This window comes from Peromyscus eremicus, chromosome X (genome assembly GCF_949786415.1).
Source record: "Peromyscus eremicus chromosome X, PerEre_H2_v1, whole genome shotgun sequence".
Lineage (NCBI taxonomy): Eukaryota > Metazoa > Chordata > Mammalia > Rodentia > Cricetidae > Peromyscus > Peromyscus eremicus.
Window position 1 is genome coordinate 4,674,930 of NC_081439.1, and position 18,575 is coordinate 4,693,504.

General features: G+C 38.7%; 1 protein-coding gene across 1 annotated transcript in view; it reads left to right on the top strand.

The window, feature by feature from the left end:
* Efhc2 (EF-hand domain containing 2) overlaps nucleotides 1–18,575 on the top strand; it is a 182,532-nt gene that overhangs the window by 146,827 nt on the left and 17,130 nt on the right. The window contains exons 12-13 of the mRNA XM_059250660.1: nucleotides 5,864–6,061; nucleotides 7,449–7,541. Coding sequence (XP_059106643.1) covers nucleotides 5,864–6,061; nucleotides 7,449–7,541 — 291 coding nt within the window. The remainder of the gene's footprint in view (nucleotides 1–5,863; nucleotides 6,062–7,448; nucleotides 7,542–18,575) is intronic.

The window sequence follows — 18,575 nt, forward strand, 5'->3', positions numbered from 1 at the left end:
ATGGTCACCATGTTGTGTAGCTCTTGAGGAAACCACTTGTAGCATATGTTCATAAATGTAGTCTGTGAAGATGTTACTGTCTAGCCAGGTGGCCATATGTAATGTCCTAGCTCTCTAATGAGGTTGAAGAGCTTTGTAGATGGCTTTGAACTACAATTAGGCCTTAGCAGAATCTCTGGCCATGTATTTGTACTAGCCCCATTTTGATATATGTTTCCATTTCCCTTACCCCTGACATATATTCTATCAGCTACCTCTGCCACCATCTCCTGTCTGTCAACGTCTTAGTGCAACAGTATTCCATGCAGGGATGTAAGTGACAATCAAGTGGAGATTTCTTTGATCCTCAGGTATGAGAGGAAGCCTGAGGGAGTGCAGGATGTGAGCAGCCATGCATGACTTCTGATTAGAGGAAGAAAATCACATTTTATTTGATGAATATCAAATGGAAAGAAATGAGAAAGGGTGCTAACAGTCATCAAAACTGCTGCTTGGTTTAATTTAGGCTCAACTGGTTTTTTTTTTTTCAATTTTAATTTTTCTATTTTTGTTTTGTTTTGTTTGTAAGCCTTAGAGCCTAAGGCTTAGGCTCTTGAGGCCTTGTGTATGCTGAAACTCATTTTTAAAGAGTTTATTTGAAAGACATTACTTAGACTTCAATGATTTGATATGTAAGAGAATAGCCTGAGATCCCAAGCTTTAAAATGACATTTCGATTCAGCATTACTTGACTAGATGACTCTAATGAAAGGAAAGCTTGTCAAGCTGCTTCCCATTGCATGTTTCAGAATTCTGCACAGGTACTTCACTACCCTAGAACAGCATGTCATTCCTTCTTTTAGTCTTATGATGCTCGTTATAAAACCAGAATCAGTATCCTTTCTTTGTTTTTGTTTGCTTGTTTGTTTTTGTTTTTGTTTTTTTGAGACAGTTTCTCTGTGTAATAGTTCTGGCTGTCTGGAAACTCTCTTTGTAGACCAAGCTGGCTTCGAACTCACAGAAATCTGCCTGCCTCTGCTTCTCGAGTGCTGGGATTAAAGGCGTATGACACCACCTCCCGGCTTCAGTATCCTTTCTAATATTAACTAAATCATACTGTTATTAACACAATATTAAACTATAGAAAATGGTAGTGCTAGGAATGTAATACAGTGTTGGTAAAGACAAAGGTAACTTGACATTGGAATATTTAAGATAGTTGATATTCATCAGTGAGATAAAGAACAATATAGTTAGTAGGTAATTTTTTAAGATTATTTTATTTTTTATAATTATGTGTGCTTGTGTGTGAATTTGTGTGCATGAGTGCAGTGCTCATGGAAGCCAGAAGAGGGCATCAGATCACATGGAGCTAGAGTTATAGGCAGCTTCATGGGTGCTAGGAACTACATTTGGTTCCCCTGCAAGAGCAGTACATGCTTTTAACTGCTGAACTCCCCGGTTGGTAGTTTTTAAAGTATATTATTGTTTCTCCTCAGTGACTGGACAGGAAGTGATGAGATGAGATGTTGGTATAAGGTCTCATTTTAGGTTCTCTGGAATTTTATGTGAGGACTGGCTGTGATTGGTGGAAACTAGACATTTGTTTCTGTGGCTATGCAAAACCAAAGTGGAGTTTGCAGAAGTAGATTGGCAGTTCTTTAATAGGTTAAAAATTGATTACTATGTAGCCAAGACATTGCATTCCGGAATACAAGCTGAAACCAGGTGCCCAGATTGACATGGTGCCATGTATCTGTAATCCCAGTACTTGGAAAGCTGAGGTAGTGGGATTAGCATGAGTTAGAGAATAGCTTGGACTACAAAGTAGATTCAAGTCTAGCCTGGGTTAAGTAGCAAAATTCCATCTCAAAGAAAGTAAGAAAAAACAAAAAAGTATTCAAACAAAACCTTGTACACAAATATTAATGGCAGCACTGTTTATCATAGCAAAGGGCGGCAGCAATCTAGATATCCATGACTACACAGATAAGAAAAATATAGTATATTCACACAATGAGGTATTATTCCACCATAAAAAGGAATAAAGTACTTAAACATGCTACCATGTGGATGAACATTGTGTTACATGAGATAACCCAATAACAAAAGACCACATATGATTCCATTTATATGAAATATCCAAATATGAAATTGGCAAATCTGAAAAAACTGAAAGCAGATTGGGGGCTACCATGTCAGGGAGAAGGCTGGTGGGAGGGGGAAAAGAAGAGATACTTAATGGTTATGGTTTTCTTTGAGGTGATCTAATGTTTTGGAACTAGATAAAAGTAGTTGTATAGTGTTATCACCCCTTAAATGTCAGTAATAGTAAATTTCATGCTGTTTCTACTGTTCCACAATATAAAAATAGAATGTACTACTTTTGCAAAGATTTCCTAATTTTTCTTGTGAAGTATGTTGAAGTTTGGAAAGATGTTTCAAATCCTAATGAACACGAGAAATGCAGGGCAAAATAGTAGCAGCCATCATTTAGACATCTGAGTGGTGAGCCATGGGCTTCTGGGAAGAGATTCTAGGGCAAAGACTCACTTCTCACTCTACAGTAGCCACACAGGCCATACTGTAGGGTTCTGGGCCGGGCCTCTGTTTCTGCTGTAGGGTGGCTTGGTTGTGAAGCCCTCACATAAAGCCATGGAATGCTGTGGGATATTGAGCTATTTAAAACAAGCATAGAGGGAACCCAACAGATATAAATTTGAGTTGCAGTGAAGCCAGGATAATTTCAGTTTATACAGTGAAAAGGAAATAAACTTTTATGATCTGGAGGTGCTATAATAAGTTTAGTTAAAGGTATATGGGAAGTTTCTAGCTACTGCTATGCATGTTTTTTCTTGCTTCCTTGTTTCCTTGCTTCCTTGCTTCCTTGCTTCCTTGCTTCCTTGCTTCCTTGCTTCCTTGCTTCCTTCCTTCCTTGCTTGCTTCCTTCCTTCTGTTGTGGGAGTATGTCACTTACTCCTTTTCATGCTGTGTTCTACTTTCAAATGCGTTGAATTTTAGATAGTGAAAGGGACATTTTCTTATTGCAGAAACCCAGAAAAATTAAAAATATATTTTATAAAAAGGAAGAAATCAGAGATAATGTACTTGAAGTTTTGGCATGTATGTGTCCCATGATCATTTTCCCCATTATTATATATTAATCTATATTTTGGGTTTTATTGGGATCATTGTATGCTCATCAACAGAGCATCAACACTAGTATCATGGCTACTGGTAATTATTAATGGTATTTCATTTTATGTGTGGTCATTATTCCATTACTAGTGCAGTAAATGATCCAGGTCTCTCCTTACAAGCTCTTTCCTATGTTCAGTTAGTCCTCTGTCAGGGATGCTTAGTGACTCAGAGTTTCTAAAATTGTGTTGACTAATTTCAGTTTTCCAAATGGAGGTTGATGAAATATCTTAGTCCATTTTTCTGTTTCTATAACAAAATACCTGAGACTTAGTAGTTCACAAAGAAGCATGTTTTGCTCAGACTTCTGGAGGCTGGGAAGTCTAAGAATGTGATGCTGCTATGTGATAAAGGCTTTCTTTTATTATATCATAATATGGCAGATAGTACCACAACATGGCAGAGCAACCATGCTAGCTCAGGGTTTTGTTCCTCCTTTTGTGAAGCCAATAATGTCTTCTTGGTAGCCCATCCTCATGAGCTTATCTAACCTTAATTCCTTCTCCAAATACCAGTAGCTTAAATTTGGAGATTTAAATTTTCAACCCATGAATTTACAAACTGTAGCATGGGCTGCAAAGAGAGAAGAGGTCCATACACTCAGCTCAAGGCTGGGAGTCATTGATAGAGTTCTTGCCTAGCACATATAAGGAACTGGCTTTGCTCCCTAGCTCTGCAGACACATAAAGTTCAGTTCAAATCTCATGTTCTTCAAGGAAGTTTTTTCTAAGCCTCTCTTCTAGCCATTCTATCTTCTGTCCTAGATGAAGAGTGCACTGAATAATACACAGAAACATAGGCCTTGAGGATGGATGGTTAGGTTCATATTTGAGCTTTTGGAAAACTGAGTGTATTACTTAACATTTTGGTGCCTCTATATTCTCATCTGTAAAATGAGTACCAACTTTTTAGGTCAGGTGAGATAATCCACACCAAAAGTATCTGTAACATAGGACCTGGCATATAGCTAGTCTTCAGAAGTGGTAAAAGTTATTGTTGCTATTGTTTCATTCATTTGGTCCTGCTAGCTTGTGGCCTTGAGTGCTCATCTCATGCTTGGACAGCCAAACTACAGTATAAAGTCTGAGAAATTCAGATGCCAGTGTGCCTTTCATAGGGTTTTCCACAAATTATATCCCTTGCCAATATAGATTGGCCTGAATTACTGACACTGATAGATTCCTTTTGTTGAATTTGGCCGTCATACAAAATACAAAAACAAAGCAGAAAATCTCAATAGCCTGAGCTGTATGCAAAATGAACTTCCTTTGGATAGGGACAAGATCATGGATTCCAGAATAGGAAATTCCTAGTCAGGATAACCTGGCATTCACTCATTCATTCATATATTCTCATTCATATCCCCAACCCCTCCCCCATGTGTATGCATGTGTGTTTGATATAGGGTCTCTCTATGTAGCCCAGGTTGGCTTTGAACTCCTAGCATTTCTCCTGCCTCAGCCTCCCAAGCCTTCCAAGTGCACCATCATAGATATCTTTCTGAGATCCCTAAACGATAGTGATAATGATCAGAAATAGTCAAAAGAACTAAAGACTACTAATCTGAAAGATCCAACTATAATAGAAGAACAAATAAAATCTCATTTTCCCTTGTTTATTTGGGATTCTTGAGAACTGAATTATTTCCAGTAACTCAATTTTCTTGTGGAAGTTTATTCATGTAACCTCCGTGACATTTTTCATTTTAATGATTTTTATGCAGTTCTTGCTAATGTAGGCTTCACAATTTATAGCTTTCATACAGATGATATATTGAAAATAATACAGTGTGTTAGGCTTTGCATCCTCATCATCATTAATATGTTGTTGTTGCTTAGAGTTTCAGCATTGTCAAATAATCCCAATGCCATTTGTCTTCTAAACACTCAGACAGCTGGACTCTTTCATGACTCTTCTAAGTTTTTTTTCTCATTGCCAGGGTGTATCATTTTTTTTACTTTTGGCAACAGAAATGTGAACAACTTCTTTTCTTGTCTACAAAATACCCTTCTAGTTTATTGACTTGCAAATCCCATGCCCTGAGAAAACAGAAACCTAAATCAGTTACTATGTCTTTTAAGGAAGATGAATAGACATTAAACCAAGTCTTATACTTAGTGACAAATATTTTAACCTTCCAAGGACTTAACAACTAACTTCCTCATTGCAGATTATTCTCAAAGTGGACAAAATATTATTTTATTTATAAGCTGTGACGCTTATTATTTTCCATCCTAACACTGGTGTCTTCTTGCTGCTCCTAAATTAAGTATATGAATTAAGTTAAAGTAATTGCTGGGCTGGGTAGCAAAGGTCTGTAATTCCACCTAATTGGGAGCTGAGGCAGGAGAATCTCAAGTTTAAGGCCTACCTAGGCTACAGAGTGAATTCAAGGATACCCTAGGTAAATTAATGAGCTCCCCCATCCTGAAATAAAAATAATGATAACAGTAACAAGAGGACTAGAGTTATAGCCCAATAGTAAAAGGTTTGTCTCCCATGTGAGAGGCCTGGATTCAATCTTTAGCGCTGGAAAAGGAAGGAAAAAAATATCAAAATAACTAACAATAATCATTGTTTCCTGAGCCAGTGACAGTTTTATAAAGTAGAATTTGATCTTGCTTAATATGGAGAGAAAATATTCTTCTATGTCATTTTGTGAGTGTTGTTCTACTTTATTTTACAGAGAAATCCTAATGAACATAACTATGGGGAAGCTCATAGAGCAGGAATTCATAACCATTGCACGTCACTACCGTGTGCCTGAAATCAGGGATCCAGATATAGCTTGCTTAATTGCACAGGCACATGAAAAGTTCAAGAAAAATATGTTTGAGAATTTTGACACATTCATTTATAACTGTGTGTACGAAGACAGAGAAAAGTAAGCTTTGTTTTATTGATTCTAATAAGTCATTAAAGTTTATGTGAACTTAAGTAGTAAAGGAATTTATGTATTTTATGCAAGTGGCAAAAAGAAAATTGACATGTCTCATCATACTGAATATTTTTAGTAAAACTATGTTAAATCATAGGAGATAAGGGAGCTATAGGGGAGATCCTCTATCTTAAAAAGAATAGGCTGCCCTCTTGACTTTTCATTTGTTTCTAGGTGCTTTTGACTAAAATAGAGTAAATGAAGATGTTAATGATGAAGTGTCATCTTTATATTATTTTGATACTAACTAGGATTTATAAACTGTGGCTTTTATAATACACAGGGAAAAGACCTTATAAATAGACTTTCTGCAGATCTAGTGGGGAGCTATTTCTTCTTAAAAACAATGAAGGTCTGTGTGATATATTTCTAATGTGAAGCTCATGTGTGTTCAATTTCATTAGGTCATTAAAAAAACCTTTTCCTTTTTAAAAAGGGTTTTTATTTTTATTTATATGTATATATATATATATATATATATATATATATATATATATGTATGTATGTTGTTTCTCTGTGTGCATATGCATATCACTGCAGTGCCTGTGGAGGTCGGAAGAAGGTGCTGAATCCCCTGGAGCTGGAGTTACAGGTGGTTGTGAGTCACTGGCATGGGTATTGGGAACCTCTGAAAGAACAGCAAACACTTTTAATCACCAAGCCATCTCTTCAGCTCCAGATTATTTTTTATACACAACTTGACATAGTGATCTTATTCTGTTTTGATCTCAACATCTTTAATGCAAAGAAAGACCTTACTTTTTCCTTTTGGGTTCTAATTTTGTGTGTTCATGAAAGAACACTGGTTGACTGAGAACACAGAAGAAATTAGAAGTAACCTTTGGGCCTCCTGTAGAGAACATGACTTGATTCTGAGAAAATCAAAATGAAGATCCTAGTTGGGTTTGGGTCCAAGGAAAAGTCCATAAAAATACCCCCAAGTCATATTATACTTGTGTTGGAGGCTCTAAATGCCTGTCAAATTAGGAGATGTTTTCAAATATCAAAACCATTTTTGACTAGTGGTCAAGAATGCAGATCAATTACTTAGAGCAACACTCATGGCTACAGCTTTAATATGCTGTACTATCATCAACCAAGAATTGGAATCTGAGTCTTGAAAGGCTTTTCTAAGCACAGTCTGGTCCCCCTGAAGTGAAAAACAGTGGTGAAATGCAATATGGTGACTATTTTTCCTTACTTTCAGTTCCAGTGCCAGTTTTCATACTTCCATTTTAGGATATATCTCATATATATTTTCCTTTCTATAGCATGTAATTGTTGTTATCAGAATATATAACACATAAAACCCATTTACTTTCTTTGAATACAGAAAAGGTGTATTACCCACCAAAGACATCAAAAGAATGTGCAAGTCCTCCAGGTTACCTTTGAGTGATGACCTTCTGGATAGCTTACTGTCCAGGTAAGTGAGAGGTCACCCTTTGAGGAAGACTGATTTTCATGGTTTTATTTGGAGGACCAGCTTTTTTTGATTGTTTATTTAAAGCTTACTATAATTAACCACTTTAAAAAGTCACTTTCACATATATTATACCAAGCAAAATTATTGCCTTTGCAAAATCATTATTGGATCCATTTGTCTACTAAATAATTTTTACATAAGAGTCCTTTATGCTGAGTACATAGTTGAGCATATGAAACAAGTAAAATATATTGATAAATTTTTGACAGATGATTCTGATGGCTGAAAATCTTTATGACAGACATGCACATTTAAAGAATAGAAACTCAACAGCAGGAGAAATGAGAATCAGAGGGCAAGCTCTCTTTTTCTTCTGGTTGCTTTGTATGGGGTCATTTAATCATGGTTCTAATCACTATAATAAAAAATGTACATGACATACCAAAAAGGTCTGCATTAATCCTTCTAGACCTAATATCAGATAATATGCCCAGAAAGTCCTTCCAGCTCCTTCTTGTACCAAACAGTCACTGTGCTGTTTATCAAGCATACACTCGTGGCTTTATTAAAACTGTTCTTTAAGTATCATCTTTCTTTAAAATTCATCTTTTTGTCCATGGCTGTCACCAGTGATGGGCAAACATTGTAAGGGTGAAGATGACTCCTAGGAAGCACCTCTGACATATGGTAAGAGCTTTGGTTTGAACAAAGAAGGGCTGTGTTCCTCAGTTACTTTCACTGAGGCAGTCAATGCATATTTGTTTCATCGGAATTTTCTTTTCTAGATCAATTTGGGAGACTATCTTTAATTATCTTTGAAGTATTATGAAAGGAAAACTTAGTCATGATTTTCATTCTTTTAATTAATTTAGTTCTTATCATACCTGTTATGAATTATTATTTTATCTTTTGGGCATTAATGTGTGCATACACATGGGTTCCTGAGGCAAAGTGAAATGTACAACTTTATCGGTTATGATATTACTGTAAAATTTAGGTCAGGCTTTTCAAAGCAGTAGTGCCTGGTGGCTAAAGATGTACAGTAAGAAGACCTCGGGTTATGGGCACACACTTGTTTGGCTCCTCTGGAGCCAGGCATGAAACAGATGATGGTGCCATGAAAGACACCATCCATACTGTCACCATATTTTGGTCATTTATGCTTCCTACGCCATTAGTCTGAGCTCCTCTTGCCCTCTGACTTACATATCTTGATAATTCTGGTATTTTTTCTTTGTGCCAGGTATGATAATTGCCTTAAATGCATTATTTCATGTACGTTGTGAGAGCAACTTAGAGTGGACGGAGCTATTACCTCTCCTATGTATATGAGATGTTGAGGTTTCGAGAAAAATGGTATTTTACTCAAGGTCACAATATTCTAGAAGAAGATCTATAACCTGACCATTGAACCTTACAGTTTTCACCCCTTGTTTCTAATAGTTTTGTATTATTGTCTGCAAATAACCAGCATATTAGGATGCCTTGACAATTCTGCATCCTTCCACTGCCTGCCCCTACACATTCTCCTCCATTGCCACTATGACCACTCTTGTACTGATCCACATTCCTTCCTGATCAGTGCACAGTTTCCATATTGATCTTCTACCGATCTCTGGAGTTTCAGATCTGGCTTTACATATGGCAGCTAAGTACCTTGTAAGACCTGTGGTACTCTTTTTATGTACCTGTGCTATTTCATCGTTGTGTGCAGGAAGATGGATTCTTTTGTCCTTTACTCAGAACTTTTTCTTGGAATCTTCATCTGAGACAAAAATCAAAAGGAAAGGAAAGATAAAGATAATTCCCATGCTGGTGATCTAGAATCTAAGGTGTCGGGAGAGGAACCTAGAGGAAGCTAGTCCAGATAGATGAATGTGTTCAGTGAACTGACCTAGAGAGATTCTCTGAAGAATCATCTCCTTTTATTTTTTTCTTTCCTTTTTTGATTGCTTGCTTGTTTAGGTCTATTTGCTTTTATTTGCTAGTGGCACCGTGGAGGGGAAGTTGGTCCTCCTGGTGTAAAATAGCTGAAATAAAGCAAGCCTACGACTCCAGATTCTCTATAGTCATCATGCTCCTGAGGCCTCTACTTCCTATCCCATAATCCAGAGAAATGAGTCATCTGACATTTTGCATATATATCCCCTACCTTCCAGCACTTTTGGTTTTCTCTGGCTATTTTTTCAGTAGGAAAGTGCTTCCAATTGTCTTCACTCTCTGAAAGCTACCTCTTCAAGACTCCCTTCAAGCAGCAGCACATACATCAAGTTCTCTTATACATACTAAGCTGATGATTGCAGTGATTTTCTCCTAAGAATTCTTAAAATTCTATATTTTTCCTTTTGTCCCTTATATAGTAATAAAGAGTTGTGACTTGACCCTTGGTCCGTTCGCATGCTGACACTGCTCCTGATGTATTTGATTTACCACCTGTGAACAAGCAACAAGCTGCCGAATCTTGCCAGTTTGGGCACCCAACATTCTCTCTTATGTTCTTTCAACCCACTTAAAGCTGTGCAATCTTATCCAAGAGTTGACTTGTCTGAATATCAAATCCCTTTCCTCTAAAAATGGATAAACAATTTACTTCCTAGTATTTATGTCCTCTGAGTTCTGAGGAGTCACTGAGGTAACATACAGAAAGCATGTGGCACAGCACCTGGTACTATCTCTTGGCTGGAAACTAGGAGCAAAGCTGAGCCAGAGGTCACAGTTCATATGGTGAACCTCCAAACTGAACCAGAAGGAGCCTGTGTCTTTTATGGAGGGAGTCATGTTTTGTGACAGTTGGATCTGGATGCCTTTCATACATTAAGCTGTCTTCTAGTCAGGAAGCTGCAAATCTTTATTAGATTATCTCTTGATGAGCTTGAGGATGAGTTCTGCTGGAAAGTTCAGTGATGTGGGAGCCTGGCCTTGGAGGACTCAAAGTTCTTACCCAATGCTAAGGCCACCAACCCATCATCCTCCCATTTTCTCAGCAGACTATTTTGTCTTTGCCTTTATGATTTGACATTAAATTTAAAAAGACTGTTCTGCAACTTGTTTTGGAATCTGTCTCAATCTCTGTATGACTGCCTCCAAGCCTGGCTTAGCTTTGAGGAGGTCATGCCTCTCTGCTGCTGAGCAGCCCATGCTCAGTCTTACTTTGCCTGTAATTGTGCAGTGACCCTTCTCCATACTCAAGGGAAACTTCAGACTAATCAGATTAGAAAATGGCTCATTCCCATTCCCCTCTCCATCCAATGTGCCCTGCCATGATTTGGGTCACATGCTTGGTGTTTTGCGTCATCTCCGCAGATTCTTTTCAAAGACTGCCCTAATTCCTAATGGGCCCATCAGCCTGCAGCTTACATTTAGATTCTGCATTCTTATTGTTCCCCACAGACTGCATAAGGCTTTACAGAGCCTTGACAAGAGTCTCTGTCTGCACAGCCCTCCTCATGGCACGCTAAACCAGAGCCTACTTTGACGTCTGCAGTCTCCCATGGGAGGAAGGCATGGAGTTTGTTGTTTTCATTCGATGCACACTGTGCCCAGGGTGGGGGGAGATTTACCTGCATTATGATGAGGCTAGGTAGCTGCTGAGCTCTGTGAATTCAGATCACAAACTGAAAAGCACTGTGGCTACAGGATAGGGTGCTTCTTTCTACCTAGTGACAGCTATCCAGGCATTTTTCCTAGCCCTGTGTTTGGTGGTAAGATTTCTCTTCTGTTTCATTCCCTTTGTCCTTAGAACTCAGCTAGGCCTTTTCCTTATTAGTACAACCAAAGCTGCAGTGTGGACTTCACAGTCTTCTCATAGGCATTCGCTTCAGGCCCCAGCAGCTTTTGTTGTAAGAGCTGGTATGAACTCATCTTAGTTACTACCCAAGTTCATTTCACTAATGCACGCAGTATTAGATTTCAGCTGTATGTAATGGTGGTTAGTACCCATTAATAACCATAGTGACACTGTATTGACGTAGTGTTAAGAACCGACAATACTTTGTGAAGAGCATGTTAAAAGGTATATTTTAATTGATGAAGGCATTATTCATTATTTCATAAGTGCAAGCTTTGAGATACAAGGAAAATCACTGAAAAAGGGTGTTCAATGCTAAGGTAAATTTCAAACAGAGTTGCAGCTCAATATGATAGCCTACACCTTTGCTTCTATCCAAGCCCCTAGAGATAGGACTCTGGCCCCTCATCTTTGAAGCCTTGGAGACTTGGTCCGTGCTGCTACATTGTATGCGTCTAGAATCCACCATACCTGACTCTAAAATCCAACTCAGCTGCTCCCTGGCTATGTGGTCTTTGCTTATTTAACCCCTGTGAATCTATGTTTAGATGTGGATATCCTTTAGCACCTCTGAGCAAGGTATTTTGCTTCTTAAACCTCAAAAGATGGATGGAAATCTGAGGTCATTCCATCTTATGTTCTTTGTAGAACTAGAGAGTAGAAAGGTACCTTCTCTAATTCTGACCTTCTGAAACTAGATGGGGAATTCAAATGCAATCTTCTCCCAGCAGCTCTGCCTCAAGCTAGTCTTTTATGGCTGGCTTTGGGTCCCATGGAATGCCTTAGAACTGGCCTCCCAAGAGAGCTGGTGCCTCATCCAGAAAGATCAGTTAAAATGGAAAAAGTTAACAGGGCTTTAAAATCATCTCATTATGCTTTGCCCGCCCTGCCCCCTCTTAGAGGCAGCGCTTAGTCTCATGCAATTTTACCCAGCAATACCTGGCAGTGAGACTGAAAGGCAAGCATTGAGCCATGTGGCTATTGTTTTGTTATGTTTGGGGTGCTTGTGAGGGTTTCCTTAGCAGAGCGCTTGTTTTCTCTGTTTCTCCTACTGCTCCCTTCCCTCTGTCCCAGTCACTCCTTACCTTCATCCTCATGGTGTTACACATGCAGGTTCAAATACAGAGTGATTTGAGGTTGAAAAAATGTAAAAGACTCCCATACCATGTAAAGTCGATCACCAGAGAACTTCCTATCTCTCTGTACAGTCCTTATTTGGCAGCCATTCCCCACCTCACCAGGCACCTCTATGCTGGAATCAAGTTTTCAATGTAGAGACCTGGCTACTTAGAAATAACCAGTTGCTTACTGTCAGCCTGAGTGATTCTGGCTTGTCAACTGCACCCCCACGGTGGTCCAGAGCTTCTGTTTCCTTGTGCATCTGGCATCACAGACTTCTGCCAGGTGTTTCAGAGTATATTTCTTAGATTCTGTGATAATGAACACAAACAAAGTGCAACTAAGAGTCAACATGGGGCTTCACTGCCTTTCTCTCCCTTCTAGACCATTTCCTAAGCACTGAGGTAGCTAGTACAGCAGAGAAGGGGGCAGGTTCCTCTTCGACAAAATACAGCCTCCACTAAGCCTTCCACCTCTGTGGAGGGTGGAAATAAAGCAACCCAGCATTATTCCCTGTGGCGAGGGGGTGGCTGGCTTCTGCACTTTTTGAGCTATTCATCATTCTTGGGAAGGGGACCATGAACATCAGTCAGCTATCGCATTAGACTCGCTTCTGAGAACTCCCACCTCGCAAGGCCTCAAGAGGTATGTTTGGGGGCCATTAGTATTTAAAGAGGAACCAGAGAGATTGCCTTCCCTCCCCCTTCCTCTACAAACATGTCTCTTAGTTTGTGTAGGGAAGGAAATGGTGGATTGCCGGGGCATCAAAGGGAAAGAAGAATTTATGGAGGCTTTAGGAAAACACTTTAGCACTGTGAGCTGGCACTTGAAAGTAAGGAGGCTGACTTTTTAACAAGCATAGAAACACTTAAAAGCCAGAATTAGCCTTGCCCTTTAGGGCAGTCACCCTGGAAGGCTGTGCACTGATTCCAACAATGTTGCCATAGAAAGTTCTTCTTTGGAATTGGCTTCAAAGCCCTTTCAAATGAGTTTCTTCCTGAGTGGCAAATCTCCATCCTTTGACTGTAGATCAGAGTTTTAGCAAAAGCCAAATGTCCTTTGGTGAGGGGTGAAGTAGAAAACTCAGGTGGAGAATCTGGACCATGTTTTGGATAGAAAGCCTGGTGTGACTGTAAAATGAGATCTATTTTCTGTAAGGTTCAGAGGCTTTTCCCAACTACTTTGAAAGGATGTTTGAGTCTTGGCAAGTAGTTCCATTAGTTATCAGGAAAAGAGGCCTCCATGATGAGTGTACAGAACCAATAACTTTCAGGGGTAACTCTTTGGTTCTGACTGACTTGCTTGGCCTCACTCCCCTGATACTCAAACCTTTCCCCATTTCTGAACTGTTTGTTTCCTGTCTCCTCCTCCACCCTGCCCTGGTTTTAATGATGAAAGGGGCCTCATCTCTGGATTTTCTCTTACATTCTTATATAACAAACATGATAAATCTTGAATGGAAGTATATACTATATTAACAAATGACAGCATGAAAAAAATCTCATCACATCAGTGGTCCAAGGAAGAAGCTATGTGCAGAAGTCATGAGTAGGGATGAACACTGAGAGACTAATGCCAAGTGAACAGGATCCCAACTGGGAGTGTTCCTTTCTTTCCAAATTTACTACTGAGATAAGCATGCTTTAGGGGCTTTTTGTCTGTTCTTAATGCTCTTTAAATTTTTATTTGTATAAAAGTGTTACATGCTCACAGTCAAAGTAACACAACCGTTAATTGGGCTTTTTTTTTTTAAACAACCATACTCACTGGCTACATCGGCAGCCATGTTCAACCTTTCTAACTGCTTCTGCAATTAATAGAGCAGCATGCATATACCATTATATTTTGATTTATCAAATTTGTCAATAGTACCTACCAACCTACTATTTTGATGATGACTGAGAAGTTAGCATAATTGTGATTCCATTGCTATTTTTATTTCTATATGTTCTGAGGATATTCTCTTTATCCCTGGTGTTCTGGAAGTTTATGATAGGGCTTAGTATATATATGTTTAATATGTTTACTACCTTTTGGGGTCTTCTAGCTTTGAGATACTTCCCTTTGTTGCTGATAAATTTTCTACGAGTACTTTCCTCCGTTACTGCTATGAAGAATTTAAGTCTGTCAAGTTTGGACATTTTGTCTCAGTTTTCCCATTTTAATTGTGATTTTTTTTATTATGATAAGGGAGTTCTTTCATTTTATATCCCAACCTTTCTATGGAGTCATCTTATTACTATCATATTTTTAATTCCAAGAACATGTTTTCAGATCACATGTTCCTTTCTTGTCTTCTGTTGTCTTTTCAGGAAGGCAATATATTTGCCCATTTCACATCTTGCTATCTACTTCCTAAATAGTTTCTGTTTCTCTGCTTCTGCTTCCTTTGTTTTCCCTTGTCATCTTTTTACTTCTGTCCTTAATGGTGGGTGTTTGGTGGGGACAGGGAATGTCTTGTTGACAATGAGCTTCACTGCACAAATTAATTCCTGCAGCTTCAGCTCCAATAGGGAAAAACTAGAAATTAGAATCTGGAGGTTTCTCCAGAACCATTCCTTGTATTGAGAGAACAATCTTTTTTTTTTTTCTTTCTGTTGCAGTAAGAGAGAGGATGCATTGGGAGAGGGGAGGAGCATTTCAGTATGGTCATTGATGTTCTAGAAGTGGGGAAGGAGCAGGAAAGGAGTTGATCATCCTTAAATTTAGGATGTAATGTTCTCCTCTGCCTCCATAATACTCTACCTCCCTAGGACTGGCACTTCCTTAGCTTCTTTAATTTCTCTGGAGCTAACCCTTTCCCCCCTAGTGAGTGTATGAAAAAAGTTACTTAGCGGTTTAACCACTTGTGCCTTCAACTAATCCTTGGTTCAGTACCACACTTTATTTCTGCTTGATTGATACATAGAGTGTTTATTCCCCGAGCCTCTTGGGACTTCTGTGGGTCACTAAATAGCTGAGCTCCCCTCCGTGGTCACCAAGTGCTCAACTTCCATTCCTCTGCTCTTCCAAGTCTGATATTAATCCAGGATCTACTTTTTATCTTGCAGCACATTTTGAAATCCCTTTTCCATTGTCTTCTCCCCTGGTCCCTAGCTGTCTTTGTCATTGTTGCCTATATTCCTTTTGTATTCCTGTTTTTATTTCCTTATAGGTAAAAGGGGAGACTTAGTATATAAGAGAGAGAAAAAATTGTGTTGATCCAGCCTTATTCACTGACTACTTCCCAAGAACAAAATATTCTTCCCAGTAGCTTCAGCCAGCCTTATCTCTTTAAATTGAAAGTTTGTTTTTTCCCTCTTCAACCCTTTGGGGTATTCTCACATACACAAAGGTCTTCTGAGAAAGAACTAGAAAGGAAACCTTGGAGTATTTTACTACATTAACTTACTCTGTCTTTAAGCCTGGCTCTGGGACTTGGGAAAGGATGAAGCTTTTCATTTCTTTACATTTTTTTCATATGTATCTGAGATATGTACACTTTTATTTGTTAACATTTTTGATCCTTATTATCATTTGATTCAAAAATACCCTTCACAAATATCCTTCTAAATAGGTAAATAATTAGATGTGTTGAGTCTTACATAAGAGGTGGGCCGGGAAGGAGGGGTGTAGTTGATGAACAGGAAACATGAACAAATATCAAAATTAGTTATGCAAAAATCTAATAGATCTTCCCATAGTAACTTCTCGAAATTTTTCTGAGTGCAAATGCAAATCCAGGGTAAATATAAATTCAGGAAAAGGGCTTCAGCTAAGATACATTTCAGAATGGAAGCAGTTATTTGAACTGAATTTACACAGACAAAAAAAAAGCAGAAGTTACAAATGCCTTGTGTTTCCGGAGGCGATCTTAGCATGACCAGGGAAGCAGAAGGCCAGCAGACCTAAAATACCAGACAGGGAGCGAGTTTTCAGGTGACATTTGTGATCAGAAATGCCAACAATGGCCAAATTAAGTTGGTTCTTGTATACCCGGCTAAAGATCTTAGGCTGTATTCTGAATCCAATGGGAAACCACTGGAGGATTTCAAGCAAGGAAGTAACCGAATGGCTCTATAGTTTAGAGTGAGTTCTCTGAGGGGGGGTGCAATGTAAGAGTAGACAGGAGGAATAAGCTCAAGATGAGAAACAGTTGCTATAATTTTAGTGAGTGGTGAAAGTGGTTTAGATTGGAGAGTAGTGAAAGAGATAGTCAGAGGTTAGGTAGATTTGTAATATGCTGAGGTAGTTTTAACTCACAGGACTGCTCAGTAGATTATGTGTGTAGGGAGTGAAGTTGGATGTGACCCTAGATCTATTTGGTAAGGATATTGACTGATTCCAAAATTAGTGAACTACTATGATTCTAAACTCTAAGGTTGAGTAAGTGTCCTCTGGAATTCATGTTGTGGGCATTTCCTGACAATCACACTCTCATCTGTAAGAACAAATAGAAACAATTATTTCATTGATGATTTCATCCGGTTCCCCAGTCTTGTACTTTTGAAATATCATCTATATAGCAAATGACTCCCTTATCAAAGGGACCTCCTCTTTGATCTTCAGACTCATTGTCTCTGTTTCTCACTTCTCATTAAAAAGTAGTGTATCTCGTCTGAGACATAGCTCAGCAGTTGAGAGTACTGCTGCTCTTCCAGAGGACCTGAGTTTGTTTATCAACATTCATGTTGGGGAGCTCACAGCTGCTTATAGCTCTAGTTCCAGAGAATCTGATGCCCTCTTTTGGCATCCGTGGATATACATACATGTGTTACAACATCACACAGGCACACACATACACACAAGCACATAAAAAAAAGAAGTTTAAAAAATCTTCTCTAAAAGCAGCATATCTAAAACTAAACTCTGGGTCTTGCCTCCCCCTTGTAGCCCTGTCTAGCCAGTTGCTCAATCAGAAGGCTTCAAATAATCTTCAACCTACCTCCCCATCACTATAGTGTATGTGTGTGTTTGTGTGTATACTCTCAAATATTACATGGGTGTATGTGAGTGTGTGTAGTCTTTCAGGAAGCCTACATTCAAAATGCATTCAGAATTGACAGTTCCTCACTGTTACCACCTTTGTCTAAACCACCATCATACCTATCTGGACTACTTGAAAGAGATCACTAACTACTCCTGCCACTTCTATGGTGCCCCCAGGGTTTCACTCATATCAGTTAGACTATTAGAATAAGCTTTGAATATATGTTATGGCCTATTTTAGTCTTGTTAGGCTGCTACAAAAATACACCATAGACTAAAACTACTTTTTACAATTCTGGCAGGTGAGAAATGAAAAGAAAAGAAAAATGCTAACACATTGAATGTCTGGTTGAGAGCCCTCGCCTGCTTTTTGAATGACTCCTTCATGCTGTGCCCACACATGGCAGGAACAAGGAAGTTCTCTGTGGTTTCTTCCCTTCTATCCTATTTTCTTATCTATTTCTGGTAGTTCGAGACAGGGTGTTACTATGTAGCCCGAGATTGCCTCAAACTCCAAACTCTATCACCATTATTTCCCTTTTGAGTGCTGAAATTACAGACATGCTGCCGTGACATGCTCTGGTAGACTGATTTCAGGAAGGCTTTGCCCTATGATCTATACACATCTCACTTCCTAATGTCATCACCTTGATGCTTAAGTTTCAGAGTACAAATTTGGAAAGGACCTGATCATTCAGAAAATTGCAGGTCCTGTAAGTAACTTTTTTTTGTAGAATATACTCCAGTAGTTCCTATATTTCCTCAGAATAAAAGTCAAAGATTCTGTATGTTCTCCTTCTCTGACCTCCGGTCCCACTCAGAATATTAAGAAATGTATTCTTTAAGACTCTCTGCTAATGGAACACTTCTCACCAAACATCTTTAGTTGAGTTTTAGTTGTTCCCCAGAAACATACACAAACAAAAGACATAATGGTCCCACATTTCGACTATAAATATGCTCATAAACAGAAGATGTCCTTTAAAAGAGTTAAACTGATGAGTGAGCCAAAATTCAAAGGATAAACAGTGGTAGGGGGCAACATATTGGAGTTTTATCCCAGAATTCTTGGCCAAAGAAAATGTACACAAAAGAATTACAGAATTCCATTTCCTGTGTTCTGATAACTCTGTTTATTCCACTCTGTTTAGATGGATGAA